Genomic DNA, 20,645 nt, shown 5'->3' on the forward strand with positions numbered 1-20,645 from the left:
ATTAAATAGGCTATGCAATAAGTAACTATGACATAACGTTTGTAGAAATGTATTTTGTATGTTTAAAAAATATATTTACTTATATACCTTTGTATGTTAAAGTTTTACAACAAACAAAACTTGAACAATACATGAATTAAAAAGAAGTATTAAGAGCAATATACTCATATGTAAGTATTTGAATTTTTTTTTATTATTCGGTTCGCTTAGTCTTATTGTTCAGTTAGGTGGAGCATTAATTGCTGATTCACTTCTTATCAGGTTGTTCATAAATCTGAATATTTGGCGTTGGATCATAATACATATCAATTGCTTATATTATTAGGAATTTCTGTGAAAACTCTCTCGGCCAGACACTCACGGTCGCCCAATTTTGTTCGCTTAAGGGGATACTTAAATAATTTATACACCGGTCGAATGTTTTAGAAAAAGTGACCGCCAAAGAGAGTGCCCACTGTATATATGTTATGTTTCACTGTATATATGTATACCTAATTCTGTTTTTACATGGCAGATTGGTTCCAGAAAAAGTCGTGTAAAAAAAGACATCGATCATATGTTTAAAGTGTTAAATGGAATAACGTCGTGTAACCAAATTTATAATTTTCAAACCGTGTTAAATCAAAACCGTTTAAAAAAACACCGTGTAAAACGGGATTAGGTGCATTTGTATGTATATATATTTTTTTTAGTTTCTTTTAAATTCGTATATTATGTTCGTTGGAAGGTTTGTTAGTGACGGTTGTAATCCATGATATTTTAAGAGTTATGAGGCATAGCATTCAATGACGATTGATCATGCGTACGCGTCTTTTCGTCTCGAGTATTGAATTAGTCTGCATGTCTAGATTCATGCCTGTCAGGCTACCCATGTTTATATTGGAACTCCTTCTCTGCAAATGAGCGCCAGAATGATGCACCACCTGTACGGTTTGATAGTTTATGCTTACTGGTACTGAACAACGGCGAGTAAAACTCATTGATCTCTTAAATTCTATGGAAGAGAAACCGCAAGAATGGGCGCAGCTGCAGTTATATGTATTTCCATTAAAAAATCAAATTTTTTATTTTTACCCAAAGGCTTATCCCCTCCCTCAAAAGCCTGTCCGCTGTTCTCCCGTATTGGTGCTCTAGAAATATATGCTGATGTGGATGTGTCTGCTGAATCGCCCAACGAGGTCTGCTTTCTCATAATAGTTGGCATGTGTCTAGTTGCTGCTATATCTCGCTCCTCGCTAATTACGTACTTGTATCGATCCACTGATATGGAACGTGCTGGGGATAATATGTTGTGTCTGCGTCGCAATGGAGAATCTTCGAGTTTGATGCATACGAACGTGAGTTTTATGTGAAAAAATCTATAGTTTAGCATGTGTTAAATGAAGCTTAACTCATAGATGTTGCAGATAGAAAGACGTAGAGAATAAACGAAAGAAAGAAAACACAGATGCATAAACATATATAGTATGTATGTATGTATTTAGTTAAATCATCACAGGATTACAGACAGTTGTTTTATTTTACGATATACTTTACAATATTTTTGTGCCACAATACTTTACGATATAATCTATAGGTCACACATATTTATGTATGTAGATAAAGCCTTGGAACAACGTTTATTCTACTTTCTATAGGTTTACAATATTTAGGGTTTGAATAATGCGTACCAAAAGCAGTTTAATGCAGAAAATGTGTATTGTAAGTATATAGAGATCAGTACAGTTTCACAGTTTTTTTTTTTTAAACGCCGAGTTCAAGGCAATAGTTTGTTCTTTAAAATCAGTAAAAATTGTTATTTAATTGGCGTTCATAGACTGTATATATAGTAGACGGTTGGAATTATCGATGTAAATATTGTGAAAAATTCCGTGTCATAGTGCAAAGGGCATGGCAAGGTAATAATCAGAAAATGGAAAGAAACAATTGTAGCAACGTTTATGTCTAGAATATTTACAGATGTTACAGATGTCTAGAATATTTATTTTTCTTGTCTGAAAAACAAAAAAAAGAAGAATGGAATTCTAAAGTCGGCCGGGCCGCCCCTGTACCCACTCACACAACATTATCTTTTTTTATTCCCTGTACACAAAGGGTAAAAGAGTATACTAGTTTTGAAGGAATGTATGTAACACACAGAAGCATATATAGTATATTCTCGAAAAAAGGACGAGCTTAGGTTTTTTCTAATGCACCTCCACACTCCCCCGGTATACGCAATTTTCAACAACTCCCGTAATTCCTCAAATTTTTAACGAACGGGCGGACAGACGGATATCGACTAGTCTTCTCATACTTTGGGGGGTCTGCCACACCTTCTTCTGTGTGTTGCACCGTTTGGGTACAGGGTATACAAATTTGTCTAAATGTTTTCACCAATATAATTATTTTGTAAAAAGTATTTACTTATTCTAATTTTATGTGCCATATTTTTCTGTTCTTTACCTATGCCAAGCAAATTTTTCTAAAATAAGAAATTTTCCAACCTATCACAAATAGGAAATTACACAATTGGAAAGTAGTCTGAAAATTACATATGTACGTTGTAGAAAAAAACAGTGAAATGTGTAAGGATAAGAAATGTAAGTGTACATGTTTAGGTATGTATACATTAAGATTATGTTTATCTCAAAGAATTACTTTGATCCTTTTTATTTTTTAACAACCAGACATTTAGTTGCTTAAAACTTTGGGAAGCTTTTTGGGGAAATACCTTTGGACGCCCGTCGATCTTTATGTGCCTGGGCGTAGGATTGTAAGGAGCAGCGGCGCAACCGTTTGTCACCTTTGTTTTGCTAAAAGAGAGAAATTAATATAGTTATATTTGTTATGTCCACAAACGGAAGTTGTCGTTATTGGTAAATCAATACAAACTAATAAACAATTCCAGAGTGATTATATTAGGTTTGCGCAAGCTGAAAAATTTAACAGGCAGAAGGAGGCGTGGCAGACCCCACAAAATATATATATTTTTGATCAGCACGACGAGTCGATCTAGCCCTGTCTGTCTGTTTGCCCGTATATAATAGCTAGAGACACCAAATTTTGCACAAGATGCCTTATGTGTGTACGCTGTACAAGTTTGTTTTATTTTTTGATTTTCCCCCCGACTTCACCCTTATGGGGAATTTCCGGATTTCCATTCGTATAATATATTTCAGAGACTAGAAGACCTAGGGTCACAAAATTAGTCCCAGATGCATTATGTGAATACGCAGAAAACGTGTATTTCGGAATTTCCCTCCCTCTCCCCAGTAATCAGTGATTTTCTCCCATACTTGGAATTTTTCATTAAAATTCGGATAATCTGTCCAGTTAGTGATTATGAGTCCACACATAGGTACAAAGTATTTCAAAGTCGATTTTAGCTTCTCTACTTGTTTTTTCTAAATCTTTAATCTTTATTTAAGATCTGTCCTATGTTGATATAGTGATATAGGTACACTAAATTAATTAGACCAGGAGTTCTTTTAATACCCTTTACCCAAAGGGTATAAGGAAAGTACATTCGTACGGACAACCTCGATACAAAAACTTGCTAACAACTTGGTCACAAAATAATAGATGACTAAAGACATGAGGCGCGAACTTCTTCAGATACTTTAGGCATTGAAGCCGGTATATGTGCGAACCTTTTGATACTGCTTTATCACAACTCCATTGAGCCAGAAGGGACAGGTGATATGTGATATCTAACCGGCGTATGGGTGGAGACTCAAATATGTATTTATTAAACAAGTCAATTCCCGAGCTATGTATACATAAAATATAAAACTCAGTCAAGACTGAGATGGAATGTGTATATAACTAAAAGTGCATTTGGTAAATTGGACCCATAAGTAATGGGTATACATGTATTGCATATATAAAATCTTACTGATTTGTAATGCTGATTGATGTCCGACGCCGCCTTTAGTAATAGATAGATAAAGACGAGAGCAAAAAGATAAATTATGGGTTCAGCTGTATTGCTTTTCTTAGGGGAATCTTTCTTGTTGCTCATCTCTAGTTGTTTGTTCATTCTGGGCACTTTTGATAGTTTACTTCCTGCATTTCCGTTCTGTGCTTTACGTTTGGTAGCCTTGCTTTGCGGATTAGGTTTCATCAACTGATTCCTGGCATTTGAGAACGACAAAGACTTGTCGTCCTGTTGCTCAGTAAAAATGTCCAGTTCTATGCACGTGGGTAGCATTTGGGGTGCCATTGCTTCGTTTTGAATTGTATTCAGCTTTGTAGCCGCTACGCTTGATTCCGAAAAACGCTTATAGTTGAGCTGTAATCCTTCTACCATTAGATATATGGTGACAAGCACTATGAGTAAGCCGACTGGTACCACATAGTGGTTGTTATTTTGTCTGGGCTCAAAGGTAAGGTCTGGGCTGATTTTTAGTTTGTCATCAGCATTTGGAGTTTCAGCTTCTTCAATTTGTGTTTTCATTTCCTGAGAGAAAATCAAAAACATCAATTAATTACTCACACTGTGTAAACAAAAGCTCCTTTTTAAATATCCTTGAAAAATCGATATGGAGTAATGAGAGATTTTGTTAATTTGGTTTACATTGAACTATTTGCAGTGAATACATATTAGATGGTATTTTTATATATATTTATACAAATTATTCATGTAACATGAATTAAATAGGTCATGACCTTTTTCATTTCCTCAAACTTTTACATCTTTTTATATGCCGTCAATTAACAGGCGATTATTTATTCACTTGTTGCTTTTTCAAAACAAACTACTCATTTTATTAAAAAGTATTTTAATCCTACTTTAATGACATTTTTGATTCATATTTCCACTTAATTGGCCCCGAAACAAAAACTTCAACCAACACAATTAAAGACATACATACATATGTATGTATGTATATACTAACATTCACAATAGACACTGGATATACTTATTTACATATGAACGGAAATTGAATTTTTTGAATCTGCTCTCTTTTTTATATACAATATTTGACTTTAAAGTTATATCTATCTGGTAAAAATAATGTTTTTAAGTTCTGGGTTCAATAACTGATAAGCCAGATGACAAATGGGTTAGCTGGTCGAGTATGTCTGAAAAACCAATATGTTTTATTTACGAAAATGTGGCAATTTTTGTTTATTTACCACTAATTTGCAAGCTGGCTGATTCATTACAAATGCTATTGTAAAGTTTCGGATTTTCAGTCATGTTCTGGCGCTTAAACAAGACAGTACGAAGGCTTTCTCCTAGAAAACAGAAACAGTTAATAACTAATATGTTAACATTGCTAAGAAACGGAACAATAAATTCCTGAAATCAGAGGGGCTGACCCTCTGTATTTAACTTACGTCGACGCACACTGCCATGATTATTGGTTTTAGTGATATTTAGTTGGGCTGCATTACCATGAAGGTTATTGAGTGTTGATGTATTTCTGATTCCAATCATTGGTCTTTGAACTCGTTTTCTGCGTTGACTGTTGTCGTATAGAATGCTGCTGGTGGACGGAATCGTGCCCATAAACTCCAGCATGCCTACGTTAACGCTCAAATTGTCCCTACTTGCTCCTGCAGTTGTATGAAAGGTATTTTCAAGATGGTCCGTTGCAATGCCGTCGTGTAGTTTACGGAGTACAGTGCGTAATATTTTAAACCGCTTAATAATCCGCTGTGGTTCTACTTGAGCAGCACACATTAGAATTGCCTTACACTCACGTACCATTTGCAGATACTGCTGAAAGTAATCGCCCTGTTTACTTTTAAGTAATATCTTTTGATTTATAGGCAACTGGAAATGCTCGATCAAAGCACAGCTCATTTGTGCCAAGTCCTGCAACTGCGATTTATTAAACTGTTTCTCTGAGGCAATAATCCCGACGGTTAGCATTTCCAAATAGCAGCTGACAAAAGCGCGACTATCGATGATCTCCTGCAAAGCAGTTTTAAATTTTCTTACTTCTTCGTTGAAATGTTGCTCCAACAACTCCGAATGTAATTCCGACCCTGTAGTCTGCAGAGCAGGGACCAAGCTCGTATCTAATGATTCAAATGACGCCAAACAGCTGCGGAATTTGGTTCTCACTGTATGTAAACATGAATACTTAGAGACTATACTGTAATTTAAAGTGCAGCGGTCTTTACTTACTCTTTAAGTTTGGCGAAAACGCTATAGCAAATATTCCTATTTGAGTTGTGCGATCCACATTCACATCAAAATCTGCTATAATTTCATCTGCTATTGAATCATCTGACGACATTTTTCGAAAAACGTTGCGCATTTTCTCAATTGAAAATTTATCAAAATCTAGAAAGCAAGTGAACACCAAGCGCAGCAATGCTTCATTGATATAGTCCTCCAGTTGACAGAGTGCGTGCTCCAGCGATGTGGCTCGTAGGTTTCTATTAGATCGGTTACTTTTTTTAATCTCGCACTCGGATTGAAAAGCGGCACACTCGCGTAGAACCTATGAATAATATATTTTTTGTTACATACTTAAAATAAATATTTGATTTTTATACTGCACCTTTTGACAGAGAGCACTCAAAGCTTTCTTATCCTGCTGCAAGGCAACATTGGCAAAGGCCAAAATGTGACTTAAAATCAAATCTACATTGCCTCGTATTTGTTTGCTTATTGACAGCAAGTCCTTTTCCTCGCCCTCAGTCTCATTAATATCGCTGTTAAATGTCGTCAGGATATCTAAGGTGGAGTCCATTATTTTTAAGAAAGACTGCTCTTCTGATGGGTGAAGACTTCGCAGGCGTTCTAGGCACCATCGCATGCGATCGAGGAAATGTTGGCGACTTGCCTTATAGAATTCTATAATTCTATTCAATAAAAATTACCAACAATAATGCTTACCGGAATAACTGTCCCATTTGCAGTTTCAGCCTTGAAAGTGCACTCCAAATATCTTATACAGACCACAACCTGAGTCAGACATAAACTGATCATTTCCACGTGCTCTTCCAAATTATGTCCCATATAATCGTGCAAAGCATTAGTAAGATCGAAAAATTTTGCACAAAACTTCTGTAAGGTTAAATGCGGTCTATAAATCTGCGAACGAGGCACTTGTACCTATCCTTAACTCACATTTAGCCAATTGGTGTTGATTTCTTTATACGCACACCCATCATTTAATAATAAATGGCATGCATTTAATTTCTCCTTTAAGGTACGCATGCTGGCGCTTTTTATATTTTCCATAATTGAGTGCAATATAAGTAAACAAAGCAATCTACTTGTTGACGCGTACGATTCAAAACTTGGCTTGGTCTGGCCCTGCACTCTATAAACAGTCCGGTAGGTCTGTAGTACCAGTGCTGCAATCTGACACAAATATTGCCAGACAGTTGACATCTCGTAGACGTACACCTATTTTTCATTCAGAGCGAAATTGGTGTAGTTTTCGTAGAAAAAATTAAATGCTGATGTAAAAACACTAGATAACCCATCAAAATTTCGCTATCAAATACACTAATTTGTATTAACAAGTGCAACGAGAAGGACTTTGGTGCGGAGGAGGAGACGACAAGTGCAGGAAAATGAGTAGCAGTACGTCAAGCTTAGGCCGTAAGGACAAGGATGCGGAACGTACAAAATTGATGCAGGAAAAATGTCAATCCCTATTAACGCAAATGCTTCGAGACGAAGATAATAAATATTGTGTCGATTGCGATGCAAAGGGTATGTGTCTGGATGAGAAAACAATACATCCAACTCCATATGACGTGTGTACATACATTTGTGAACTGTTTGCTTGTATGCGTGTGTTTGCGGGTGTCGTGGTCATTGAGTTTGAGCGTATGGCCCATCTCTGCTTTATTTTTCTATTAAAATCGGTGCGTGCTGCAAAAACTTGAATATGAGCAGGGTACATGTTTGAAATTTCATATCAGCTTGTCATGTTTAACACTGGTATCATTTTTAGGGCGGGTATTTGCCATATAAGTACAAATATCATACAACGCCGCAATGAGCTGAATTGTTTTTGATTTGTCTGTACACACTTATTCGCATATATGAATGTATGTGTATATTTACAGAGTTATGCTTAAAACCGTTTCAGGTCCTCGGTGGGCTTCATTTAACCTTGGTGTATTCCTTTGCATACGCTGCGCGGGCATACATCGTAATCTGGGTGTACACATATCGCGTGTGAAGTCTGTCAATTTGGATGCTTGGACTCCTGAGCAGGTGATCTCATTGCAGCAAATGGGAAATTCCAGGGCACGTGCCGTCTACGAGGCTCAGTTGCCGGATTCATTTAGACGTCCCCAAACGGACACGGCACTGGAATCTTTTATACGTGCCAAGTACGAGCATAAGAAGTATATTGCGTTGGAATATCGTGAAAATTCACCACCAAAAGTGGATTGGGCTAAAGAGTGGAAGATTGACGAGGAATTGGAGCGACAAAAGCGAAAAAAGAAGGCCGCCCAGGGCACTTTGTGTATAGGTAATGCCAGTGGTAGCGCTTCTGATAAACGTGTCTCAACGACAATTGCAAAATGTGCTCCACTGCCGGCACCCCTACCTAAGCCCAAACCCAATCAAGTGGGTGGCAGTAGCCCTAAAGTAACGCATCGTGTGCAAAACAGTAACATCAACAATACTGCCGGCGAAAGTGATCTTCTAGGCTTGTCATCACCTACAAAGCCAATAGCTACTAATACGGGTGCGCAAGATCTGCAGAATGATAGTTTCAGCAGCTTCCTTAGTGCCAGTAGCAGCACTGGAATTATCGGTGTACCCAGCACAACGCCGGAGAAAACGAATGGAAATATTGGCGATGCCTCTGGATCGGGTATGCAAGCGAATTCATTGGCCCAAGAGGAGCAGGACTTCTTTAATCAAGGTTCACTAAGTTGCAATGAAAAGGAGCAATCGGGCAAACTGTCAAAAGACAGCATATTGGCTTTATACGGCAATCCACCTGCGTCTCACAACCAACAGATGAATTTCGGCGGCTTCACAGGCATGGCCCCCGGCGGCTATATGCATCATCAGCAGCATCAGCAGGTGCCACAGCAACCACATCCTCATCAGTTCATGACACCACCAAATTCAGTTAGCATGTATAATGCGCCAGTAATGGCCGCACCCAATGCATTCAGCAGCGCACCCAGCGGCAGTATGAATTTAGTTGGTGGCGTCAACTTTGGTGGGCAATTCCCCAGTTCTGGTGGCAGTCCATATGGGGCTAATAGCAATCTGGTGGGACAAGCAAGTGGCGCCAATTTAATGCAGACCAATCAAAGCCTTCTAAGTGGAGTTTCTCTTTTCGGTGGTGTACAATCTCAAGTCAATCCACAATCACAACATCTTGGCGTAGGCATGAATGCTATGCAGCAAATGGGAAGTGGAGTACCACCACCGTTGGCGGGAGGATTTTCCACGACAGGAAGCAGTGCAAATGCCGCGTCAGCGACATCAAATCTAAATCAACAGTTTGGTAACCTAAATATCGGTAATGTTTGGCAATAAAAACACAGTTATTATTTTACACCCTTTATTTACGGCCTGTGCCTGTCCATTTGGTGTGCAAGCAGTTGATTAATAATTAAATATAATATTTGTAACTTGCCGCTAAACCAATCCATTGTGTTCTTCAACTTACCTTGGATTGTACGTAATAAGTGACTACTGCATTGGTAGAAGAATTCCCACACAAACCTGTATTTGGTGTGCAAGCAGTTGATTAATAATTAAATATAATATTTGTAACTTGCCGCTAAACCAATCCATTGTGTTCTTCAACTTACCTTGGATTGTACGTAATAAGTGACTACTGCATTGGTAGAAGAATTCCCACACAAACCTGTATTCAATAAGCCATTTGCAATAAAAAATAGTTTTCACGTTTGAAAACAGTGCGTATCCGACCAAAATTTGTTGCTATGCACCTATCAAAATCCAATAAATATTAATAATCGAGAAAATAAATAGTACCCATAAGCATATTTGTGAAATTTAGTTAGATACTAGTACATTCTTTTGTTAATCCTAGTATTGGGTATTACGAATGTATGTATACATATATAATACATACATACAAATGTATATGTATCTCAGAACTGGAAAAAGTACCATACAAATTTATATAAATACATTGCCTAGAAACCAACTAAGACTTTGGCAAAAAGTACTTTTATGATTTTATGCTATCAATTTAATGTAATTCAATTGTACATTTCGCAGCACTGCGCATTAACTTAAAAGCAAGCACGTGCACCCTAATATACATACATATGTATGTACATATGTATATGAGAGGGAAGTTGCTCGTCCTGAACTGTAACTGAATTAAAATTCAGCTATGGCATATACTAAGTATGTATTTGGTTTTTATTATAAAATCGAATGATACATTTTAAAATAAATAAACCTGAACTGTGTAACATTATACTAATCTATTATATGTACATATATTTACCAACTATTTCAGATAATATTATCGCTGCTTTATAGTAAAATATGCTGTCAAGCCTTATCAATCTGCGTTAAAAAGCTTTAAAGATAGGAAGTTTTTCCTATAAATATGTTTATTTGCACCATCTCTTGTCCTTTTACTTTAGTTTCAACGATTTGGCGATTTTATTTCGGGATCTTTATCTCTGGTAGTATAAATTAGAAAAGAAAGCTGTCATGATTCATTTCTAGAAGGTCTCTTTGTTTGAAATGATATTTCATGAATTTATTAACTTGAAGTCTTGTAACCATTTGGTAAAAGCCGTACGCAGCTTTTACTACTCTTACTCTTTGCTACAGAAGAGATTATGTTAGCAATGGTTTCCAGGGCCTTAAGCTAACTTTGTATGTACATTTTACAGTACATATTGAGGAAAAAAGTAGGAATATATACATAAATATGTATGTATGAGGAGTGGGCTTAGATTTTGTGGTGTTTGTGGCTTTTAAATATTTTAATATAAGGTAAGAGTTGTGTCTTGATGGGTTTGAAATTAAGGTGATGGTGTTAATGTTTGGGAGAATAGATAATAATGTGGTAGGAGTGTGGAGCATGACGTGAGGATGTGTGAAATGTTTATTAGCGCGTTGTTGCAGAAAGGGCAATGTTTTGATAAAGTTTGGTCCATGTGCGTATGTTCGAGGCGAATTATATTAAGATTTATTTGTTATGTTCTTGATAGGAGAAGAATATATGTGGATATTATCTCATTTGTTGAATACGGAATACTTGATATCATGAGTTCAAAACATTTCCAGAGCTTCGACGTACATACATACATTATTAAACCTTTTTTTATAAAATTGAAATGTTGGGTCACGTTACATGATGAATTGTCCTATGAAGATTTGCACATCTCAGCTACTGTCTGTAGAAACCATTGCTTGTTTGCTATGGCAGATAAAGTCGTAAGTTGCTCTGGGATAAAAATTCTTGATATTAATAGCTCAACAAATTGATCTCTATAATTGTACTGCTGTAGATATCAAGGGTATTATGAGTTTGAAAACAAGAAACGAATGAACTTAACTCTTAAATACCCTGTACCACAAAAACAAAACAAAAATTTTTTTAAATAATTTTTTAATGAAATGAATAAAATAAAAAATATATGTATAACATGTACAATTGCAGTTTCAATGGAATACATTTTAAATTTTAACAGATGTGAGCCACAATGGGATCATCTTAAACCGAACCAATAACTTCCAGTAATATGTTACCAGTCTACAAGATGATTGAGCTGAAATGTAGGGAAAAATCACGTAATTTTTATGCCCTGTACCCAAAAAAGTATACTAGCTTGGTGCGAAGTAAAGACCCCACAAAGTTTTAAAAAATTTTTTTGAACGTAAGGATCTCAAAAAGTATAAAAGCTGATGCACACCACCGATTTTGCATCATTTGAAGTAATTGGTTAATCTAAAGGTTTTTTAATTTCTATTCGTCAAATACCCAATTTTTTACAGAATGGGTACTTGTGCTTCTTAAACCCTGAATTTTTATTGGATGTATCATTTTTTATTTATTTATGTATAAGTTCCAGCCGTACTAATTTTATTGAGTATAATGCAGAGTTTATATATGTACATATACATACAAATGCACGTACAAATTTCTTAGTTTGTAGTTATTCGATTAGGACAGGGTTTGATAATACTGTGGTAAATTGATTCTTTTTACTTATATAATGCAGATGGTGTTTATATGCTATGTGCAATAATAGTGAAAGGGCTAGCAGATGTTTTTTTGCCATCGCAAAGGTCACATCGTTGACTAACGTATGTATATAGGCAGATATTTTATTAAAATGGTGATGCATGCCTATCAAAAGGTTTGTTTAGTAAGTAGCAGAAATCATACACGTCCTATACAAACATACATATACGAGTATTAGCGTTATATAAATGTGAGCTTACAAAATTATTTATTCAAAGCTGAACTGCACAGCTGATGTTCGCGCCATTTGCTGTCAATATCATTTACATGCTAGCGATTTGGCAACGCTATTCCGTAGTAATCCTCGCACCCCTCTGCATTGCTAATGATAAACACGTCAACCGAAACAACACAACTAAATAAAATATAAATAAACTACGAAGATAAGTAACATTTTAAAAATTCCACTAGTATCTGCAAAGAAAGATGAGCGAAAATACTGACGAGACAACCACAATCCCAGAAAATACAACTGAAGCCAATGGCGAAGGACAAAAACTAATCGAGACAAATAACAAGGAGATGTCCACTAAAGAAGCGTACTTTGCCAGTCTCAGAGCATGGGCTAAACAGGCAACAATGACCCAGAACGCAACGGCCATGTTTCCCTACTATCTACTGGCTAATTATTATCCGCATTTGTTTCAAGCGCAGGGCTCATCCAACTTGCCGTACAGCCAGGCTGCATCGCAGGCTCAGGCAGCACCTATCCAGCCAAATGCTCCAGTCGCTGCAGTAGGGGCTGCTCGTCCGCACTTCAATCGATTTCGCATGTTGGACGAGATCCAACAACAGGAGATAATACAACGAGTCGGCGGGTACGAGTACGTGGTGGCTCCATTTTGGAAGAGAGCTCTTGCCGAAGCCATTGATTTCATTATTTTGCTCCTGCTGAAGATTATTATTACATTTGCCATTGTAAGCTTTCTGGACCTAAACATGGGCTTTGATATCCACAAGGATGTAATTCGAAAAACGCTCGATGACGAAGATATCCTAGCAAGCTTTTTCGACCTTTCAGTGGACTTCCTCACACTCTCGTCTGATCTAATACTAATTGAGCTAATGACTAAGTTAATAGTTTGCTTCTATGAGGCCATCTGGACGGTTTGGTACAATGGAGCAACGCCGGGGAAGGCTTTGATGAAAATCCGTATACTCTATGTGGAAGCTGTGGTGCCATTGCAGGGGCAAGTAGTGCCGCAGTTTCTGTTTCAGGCGCAACGCGAACCTTTACGTGCCCTCCTCTATCCCGCCGAGACGCCGACATTGGTGAGAGCTTTCATGCGAGCCCTAGCAAAGAATCTAGTGATGACGCTTTTGTTTCCCATCTGTGTTGTTATGGTATTCTTCAAAAACAATCGAACCGCCTATGACATCTTTGCAAAGACGGTTGTTGTGATTGACAACCCGAATGTGTTGCATCGGCAGCCCCCACAGTAGAGGATGCGGTAGGCGGTAGCAATGAGATTACGCCAAATTGTGTAAAAACTATACTATATACAAGTGTAAATGTAAAATCTTTTGTTAATACTAAAATAAAATACTGTTAAATCAATGTATAATGGAAGAAGTAGAATGGACACACAGAGAATATATTTTATAAATTGGACCTATTTAACATTAACATTCTTTAATGTTTGTGAGACAATTGGGCCTTTGCCAGGTACGTGCAAAGATGCACCCTTGTAGCATGCCACCAAGTCACCATTGGTCATCAGGTCTGGAGCACATGTTTCGAATACCTTTTTTTTGGGATTCAGTTGCGCATCGGGTTGACGTGAGTAACCTTCGCAATGCACCAAATCTCCGGGCACAGCACCAGGAGGTGGGCTCAGGACTTCAACCTTTTCGGGTGTTGAAGCACACATGACCATGGCTTCAGATGTGACGCCACGCATTTTGGCTGGCTTCAAATTGCACAGTACCACAACCATTCGATTCTGCATCTCATCTAGGGGAATAAATTTAACCAATCCCGATACAACAGTACGTAATATTCCCTCCCCACAGTCAATTTTTTCCAGATACAAACTGTCGGCATCTGGATGACGACCTACTTCGACTATTTTCCCAACGCGCATGTCCAAGCGAGACACATCAACAGGTGCCTCAGCAGTGGCTACGACCTTTTCAATTGCTGTTTTTTTTTCTTTAGGTTTCTTCTCTTTGGCCCCTTTTACTTCTTTTGTTGGTGCTAGCGTAGCAGCACTTAAAGCTGGAGGTATGGCAATTTCGGAGGGTAGTGGTACTTTGGTGCACATTCCCCGTACTAATCCAGGCACCGGTATTTGCCTCTTCCCATTCTTTAGCTCCAGCTGAATCAATTGAGCCAATGCTGCCTCCACTTCTTTCGTTAACTCCTCGTTCTCCCTGGCCAGCTCCTTTTTTTTGCGCGCTACAATTGCCTTTTGTAAAGAATTTAGCTGCATAATAAGATAACATATATACAATAAAACTTACATATGTGCATGCATATTTATTTATACATACATATTATACATACATACATATGTAATATATAGTACGTAACATATCGAATAAATAAGAAACACTTGCCTCTCCTTGCATGGAATCAATAAGTGCCTGGGCACGTTGGTTGTTTTCCACAATTTGTTGTAAAGCAGCCATCCTGATTTTCTCTACTACTGCACTAGACCTGGTGAATAAGTATTCTTTAAATCCGCATGCAAATATGCCTCGAAACATTATCAAAATCGCGGAGCAGAAGAGTTGCCGGATCGTTGGTGTGTCTTCTTTTTGCCTTTCTGAAGTTCAAAAAACAAAAGAATAAAATGTAAATATAAACGCGTCAAAATTCTGCATAACAAAACAGCGATAACAAAATATAATAATTGCGTAGCAAATCACAGTGCTGATAAATTTATTACATTGGGGGCTGCATTTTAATGGATTTCGTGTATTGTGGCACCGGCCCGGAGAGAGATGATGAAATTTTGAGTAAGTAGCAGTTTTGTACTTTCGCCTTTGTTGCGTATTCATTGTTGTTGCTGCTATTACTCTTGTATACGCCAAACAAAAATTTAAGCTAATAGTATTCTGTTTGTGTGTATTATTTTAGCTACTGTAGGCGCAGCTGGGCATTATTCGCCCAGCTTTAACGGTTTCAATATAGGCACCACTGACCCAGACTATGTCGAGCTGGTGCCCATTTTGGCCGATGGTGGTGAAAATTATGGCGTCTCTAGTGTGGCCTTCGACGACTACGAGGAGTTGCTATGGATGGGCAACCAAGGTGTACGTTTTTTAATTTGACCCAGTAATTTTAAAATTACCTTTGGTTCTAATTGCAGGGGCATGTTACTTCCTACTACACCAGCTCCTTGCAGAAGTACACATCATTCCAAGTACATGTCAGCGACATTGTGCGCCAGATCACCACAACCGATTCGGGTGTGTTGGTATTGACACAGACCTCACTCCGGCACCAAATTCGACGAGGTTTGCCGAAGTTCACGCACAAGTAAGCACCTATGCTGCTTATTCCTCACTTGAGAAAATAAACTCAAAATGATTTTTAGGTCCAAGAATATGGTGGAAATGGTCTGTATGCTCCAACTATCGCCGCATCGACTAGTTATGGCTGGCCTGCAGGAGGAACTCATTGATTTCGATATGCGCACATTGAAGGAAACACAACTGGAGCATGTTGGCACTGCGGGATGCACTGTGCTACGCAAAAATTCGCGGTATTTGTTCGCGGGCGATCAATTCGGCACAGTCACGTTGCGTGACTTGAACAGCTTGAGCGTAGAGCATACGATAAAAACGCACACAAATAGCCTATCTGACTTTGATGTTCAGGGAAATTATCTCATATCGTGCGGCTACAGCGGACGCCAGAACAATTTGGCCATAGATCGTTTCCTAATGGTCTACGATTTACGCATGCTACGCCTGATCTCACCCATACAAATCCTAATTGATCCACAGATGTTGAAGTTCCTGCCTTCGCTCTCATCTCGCCTAGCCGTTGTGTCGAGCTATGGCCAGCTACAGTTAGTGGATACCGTGGCGCTGAGCGAACCACGTGTTTCCATGTATCAAATTAACACTAACGGTAGTCAGTGTCTGAGCTTCGACATCAGTTCTTCCTCTCAGGCCATGGCTTTTGGCGATCAGTCGGGGCATATTAACACAATTGCTTCGGTACAAACGCCGCAACCACAATTCAATGCCTTCTCGCGCAACACTGAATTTGCGGATGTCGTGCCACCACTACCCATGGTGCCAATTACAGACACCAACTTTCCATTATCGTCGGTGATGTTGCCGCACCTAACGACTGGCACACGTTGGTTCTCTGACTGGCCCGAAGAGCTGTTGCGATACGAATATCATCGTCCGAAACCAATAGATTCGGATGTGTTGAATAACATGAAAATGCAAGGTCCCATTGGCTATTCGCCGAATCCACGTACAGCGAGACGCAATCAAATACCCTACATTATTGAGCAGCCCGGCGCCTCCAATGCAAATGCCAATGGCGCTGCAGCTACTACGAAAACAGAAAACGGCGTCAAAATTATACCAAGACGTTATCGTAAAGTGGAGTTGAAATATACGAAATTGGGCACACAGGACTTTGACTTCGAGCAGCACAATCAAACGTGTTTTGCCGGTCTCGAGGCCACATTACCTAACTCCTATTGTAATGCCATGTTGCAGGTACTCTGTACAATCGATTTTTTAAGATTTGGAACTTTTAAAATAATTCCTCATTACAGATATTGTATTTCACGGTACCGTTACGCAACAAATTAATAACGCATACATGTTCCAAGGAGTTTTGTTTATCCTGTGAGCTTGGATTCCTCTTTCATATGCTAGATAAAAGTACTGGTATGTTCCTCCATTAAAATGCATAAATATTTTTTCATACAAGCATATACATATATGTACCAATTCCTTTTAGCTTCAACACCATGCCAAGCGAGCAACTTTTTGCGTTCATTCCGCACAGTGCCAGAGGCATCAGCTTTAGGGCTAATTCTAACAGATCGGTCATCAAATGTTAATCTGATTAGTCTAATACAGGCAAGTTTGTTATTAATTTGAGACTCTGAAATTAACCTAACCCATTTCAAATTTTTAGAACTGGAATCGCTTTATTTTGCATCAAATGCATTATGAAAATTTTGACTCGGGCAAGAATTTGGCACTCAACAGCTTGTACACTTCAAGTTATGGTAATCTAAAATCAAAATAAACCTTATCTTATTACAACTGGTTGTGATTTAGGTGAAATAGCTCCAGCGGCAGACGAAAGTAGCATGGCAAGTGATATTTTTGAAACAATTGATATGCGAGCTGGTTAGTCTTAGTATTTATTACTATTGCGATTTTATACGATAACATTGGAGATTAAATTGTTAATTGTTCTAACCTTACAGACGATAATGCCAAGGAAGATGAACGTGAGCGCAGTAAAATAAATGAAGAAACTGATATAAGTAAAATTTTCGGTACCAAACAAATTTGCATTAATCGTTGCATTAAATGCCACGTAGAGGTGAGCTAGCTTACACCATTTTATTACTAGAACGTATAATAACTAATTATATTTGTATATTTCAGAAATCGAAGCAAAACATTTTATTGGCATGCAATTTGTCATATCCCACGAGTATAAAAGATACTGAGCAGCAGTTTAATTTCGGTACAATTTTGAAACGATCGCTTAGCACCGAAAAGAGTATTCAAGCATTTTGCGAGAACTGCAAGAAATTTTCGCCGACCAATCAAAGCGTTAAGGTAATAAAAGCAATGATGTTTAAAAATTTAAATAGCATTTGTTTTATGCTATTATAGGTTACATCGCTACCACAAATATTGGCAATAAATTGTGGGTTGAACAATGACAAGGACATCAATTTCTTGAAACGCCAACTTAATCGTTGCAATGAAAAACCGTCCGCTGAGATAACATCTACACTGAGCACCAGCAAACCCTGTCGTTATGGCATCAATTGCTCACGCAGTGATTGCCACTTTATGCATCCAGATCGGTTAGTGTCTATGGTTATATTATAAAACATTAGTTTTATTTAAAATCGTTACAGAAAATCGCCATCGCACAGCGGTCAAACAAATAACCCTAATACTTCTCCGAACGGACGACAAAAATCGTGGTTTCCATTGGTATTCAATATGGACATTGACGAGAAAGGAGAATTGCTTGTCCACACAGAAGCGAATGCCACAAAGGTGGAACAAGAGGATGAGGAGACTGCGACTGCAGCCACGGCCTCGGCTAAAGCGATTGGTTCAAGCTCTAACAAGCGCACCTATGCCCTCCATGCCGTGGTCTGCCAAATAGATGATGGTACCCAGAAAAATTTGGTCTCATTGATAAATGTGCAGCAACAATATCATTCCATGAAATCACTTTGCATGGAAACAACTGAAGAGCTGCATCAATGGTATATTTTTAATGATTTCAGGTAAGTTTTTAATCACTGTTTAAACTTATATGTGACCTAAATGAGAACTGTGGCGATTAGCTGCACTTTAGATGTTTGTAGGCTTTTCTGCAGATTATATTAATTATTTTGGTTCTAGCGTTTCACCCGTTGCCCCGCAAGAATCAGTTTGGTTCACACTAGACTGGAAAGTGCCCTGTGTGCTCTTCTATCGTAGTATTGATGAAAATACTGAAGTTGCTGGCAGTCCAACCAATGAAGGCACTTTACCTGAGGACGCCACTGCAAAGGAGGAGACGAATATTTTGACTAGTACTTCACTTTACAATCCATTCCTGCAGGTAAGCCAAATCTGAAAATCAAATAATAGCCCAATATTTTAATGTATGCTGCCTTAGGACGTGCTTAACCCATTGGTGGCCAGTAACTTCAGCACTGATGCAACGTTGAAACCTTTACAAACGGATGAAATGCCGCAATCGGGCGACTTGGTTGCAATGGATGCTGAATTTGTAACATTGAATCCAGAGGAGAATGAAATACGTCCAGATGGCAAAACAGCAACCATTAAGCCATGTCACATGAGCGTGGCGCGCATATCGTGCATTCGTGGGTGAGTTCAACTGTTAATTAACATCGTAAGCGATGAGAGTACATGTTATTGTGTTTTTATAGACAAGGGGTGAATGAAGGTGTTCCTTTTATGGATGACTACATTTCGACACAGGAGAAGGTTGTCGATTACCTGACACAGTTTTCAGGCATAAAACCAGGCGATTTAGATGCAAATTTTAGCAAGAAACGCCTAACGGCTCTAAAATATTCGTATCAAAAGTTGAAATTCTTGGTCGATGTCGGCGTTATATTTGTGGGGCATGGCCTAAAAAATGATTTCAGGTGAGTTTACATAACATATAATTTATGAACAAATGTATACTGTTTTTCGGTTGGAACTCAATCAACAGCGTTATTTGGATTAGCTATGATTCGTTTAAGCATAAGAGTTAGGATTATAAAGTATTTTATGGTACTTTGTTAGTACATTTTCAATTTTAATAATAATAATTTATAATATTCATACATTTCACATTCCCCGTTGCTTGCAGAGTTATTAACATTCATGTACCGTCCGAGCAAATAATCGACACCGTACACCTTTTCCACCTGCCACATCAGCGCATGGTTTCCTTGCGTTTCTTGGCATGGCATTTCTTGGGTAAGTTAAAAATTAACATTCAAAATTATGCTTTTACTCTTCATATTTAAACTTGCGCTAGGCACGAAAATACAATCAGAAACCCACGATTCTATTGAGGATGCCCGCACAACTCTGCAGCTTTACAAACACTATCTTAAACTCCAGGCTGATAAAAAGATAACGACTGCACTGAAAACTCTTTATGACCGTGGTAAGCAGCTACAATGGAAGGTCCCCGAGGATTAATTTGATCTATGTTATAAAAACAAATTCATAATCAAAACTAAACACCGTTTGAAAAGTAATCGTCAGTACAAATGCAACACCGATCCGTAAAAAAATCATAAAATTTTATAATATAATTCTAAATTCAACAATGTCTCGAGTAACTTACAAATAAACAGAGCAATGTATTTTGATTAATAATATTTATTACGAAAGGAATATGCATCTTTTATTATAAAGCTTTTTGGAAACTATTGAAACAATGGGAATTACAATCTTTATTTTAACCAAGAATTGAAAGCTAGAGTTGAACGGGTACAACTCTAGTACCCTATCTTTACAATAAAACCATTTAAACAATTAATTTGTTTTAAATAAATAAAATAAAAAGCAACTGGAAAGTGTCCCGACTTTTAAATACTCTATACCCATGCGTACAAAAAATATGAAAATTGAAAAAAAAAAATTGCGAAATATAAATAATTTTTTTTTTTGTGGATTATACCTCCTTGGTCATTCGGACTCACGTATATCTGCAAATTTATATCGGATTTGTGTCTATTATGTCTGCGTATGAGCAATGCTCACTGAGCATGTTTGTAGTACAAA

General features: G+C 37.8%; 7 protein-coding genes and 1 long non-coding RNA gene across 9 annotated transcripts; 4 read left to right on the plus strand and 4 right to left on the minus strand.

The window, feature by feature from the left end:
• Positions 1-515: 515 nt before the first annotated feature.
• On the minus strand, positions 516-1,435 carry LOC115631282. The gene is made up of 2 exons (XM_030527999.1): positions 1,075-1,435; positions 516-994 (listed from the first exon to the last, which is right to left on the minus strand). The coding sequence occupies exons 1-2, from the start codon at positions 1,370-1,372 to the stop codon at positions 783-785; spliced, it is 510 nt and encodes a 169-aa protein (XP_030383859.1). The 5' UTR covers positions 1,373-1,435; the 3' UTR covers positions 516-782.
• On the plus strand, positions 1,212-1,500 carry LOC115631294. Its single transcript, XR_003996208.1, has 2 exons — positions 1,212-1,337; positions 1,398-1,500. It is a non-coding gene; the product is annotated as an uncharacterized LOC115631294 (long non-coding RNA).
• LOC115631272 lies at positions 1,501-4,758 on the minus strand. The gene is made up of 3 exons (XM_030527987.1): positions 4,651-4,758; positions 3,878-4,441; positions 1,501-2,795 (listed from the first exon to the last, which is right to left on the minus strand). Exons 1-3 carry the CDS (start codon positions 4,657-4,659, stop codon positions 2,682-2,684), a joined length of 687 nt encoding a protein of 228 aa, XP_030383847.1. The 5' UTR covers positions 4,660-4,758; the 3' UTR covers positions 1,501-2,681.
• A 167-nt stretch (positions 4,759-4,925) lies between these two features.
• Positions 4,926-7,208, minus strand: LOC115633855 (serendipity locus protein alpha). The gene is made up of 7 exons (XM_030531347.1): positions 7,073-7,208; positions 6,839-7,009; positions 6,501-6,785; positions 6,122-6,440; positions 5,326-6,057; positions 5,122-5,223; positions 4,926-5,067 (listed from the first exon to the last, which is right to left on the minus strand). Exons 1-7 carry the CDS (start codon positions 7,184-7,186, stop codon positions 5,006-5,008), a joined length of 1,785 nt encoding a protein of 594 aa, XP_030387207.1. The 5' UTR covers positions 7,187-7,208; the 3' UTR covers positions 4,926-5,005.
• A 131-nt stretch (positions 7,209-7,339) lies between these two features.
• LOC115622966 (stromal membrane-associated protein 1) lies at positions 7,340-9,925 on the plus strand. Its single transcript, XM_030517119.1, has 2 exons — positions 7,340-7,666; positions 8,049-9,925. Exons 1-2 carry the CDS (start codon positions 7,525-7,527, stop codon positions 9,464-9,466), a joined length of 1,560 nt encoding a protein of 519 aa, XP_030372979.1. The 5' UTR covers positions 7,340-7,524; the 3' UTR covers positions 9,467-9,925.
• A 2,306-nt stretch (positions 9,926-12,231) lies between these two features.
• On the plus strand, positions 12,232-13,746 carry LOC115621985 (protein FAM8A1). Of its 2 annotated transcripts, none has more exons than XM_030515842.1 (2): positions 12,232-12,294; positions 12,582-13,746. In XM_030515842.1, the coding sequence occupies exons 1-2, from the start codon at positions 12,235-12,237 to the stop codon at positions 13,611-13,613; spliced, it is 1,092 nt and encodes a 363-aa protein (XP_030371702.1). In that variant the 5' UTR covers positions 12,232-12,234; the 3' UTR covers positions 13,614-13,746. The 2 variants fall into 2 exon arrangements, with proteins under 2 accessions (XP_030371702.1, XP_030371709.1); XM_030515849.1 differs by having other exon boundaries at positions 12,235-12,285.
• Positions 13,725-14,894, minus strand: LOC115622002 (aminoacyl tRNA synthase complex-interacting multifunctional protein 1). The gene is made up of 2 exons (XM_030515860.1): positions 14,730-14,894; positions 13,725-14,596 (listed from the first exon to the last, which is right to left on the minus strand). Exons 1-2 carry the CDS (start codon positions 14,877-14,879, stop codon positions 13,784-13,786), a joined length of 963 nt encoding a protein of 320 aa, XP_030371720.1. The 5' UTR covers positions 14,880-14,894; the 3' UTR covers positions 13,725-13,783.
• An 80-nt stretch (positions 14,895-14,974) lies between these two features.
• On the plus strand, positions 14,975-20,255 carry LOC115621976 (PAN2-PAN3 deadenylation complex catalytic subunit PAN2). The gene is made up of 17 exons (XM_030515830.1): positions 14,975-15,131; positions 15,253-15,428; positions 15,485-15,654; positions 15,713-16,859; positions 16,919-17,033; positions 17,107-17,228; positions 17,287-17,380; positions 17,433-17,504; positions 17,585-17,703; positions 17,769-17,945; positions 18,003-18,199; positions 18,254-18,634; positions 18,753-18,954; positions 19,012-19,226; positions 19,289-19,510; positions 19,720-19,829; positions 19,891-20,255. The coding sequence occupies exons 1-17, from the start codon at positions 15,080-15,082 to the stop codon at positions 20,055-20,057; spliced, it is 3,738 nt and encodes a 1,245-aa protein (XP_030371690.1). The 5' UTR covers positions 14,975-15,079; the 3' UTR covers positions 20,058-20,255.
• Positions 20,256-20,645: the final 390 nt, after the last annotated feature.

This window comes from Scaptodrosophila lebanonensis, unplaced genomic scaffold, assembly GCF_003285725.1.
Source record: "Scaptodrosophila lebanonensis strain 11010-0011.00,11010-0021.00 unplaced genomic scaffold, SlebRS2 tig00000001-arrow-pilon, whole genome shotgun sequence".
Lineage (NCBI taxonomy): Eukaryota > Metazoa > Arthropoda > Insecta > Diptera > Drosophilidae > Scaptodrosophila > Scaptodrosophila lebanonensis.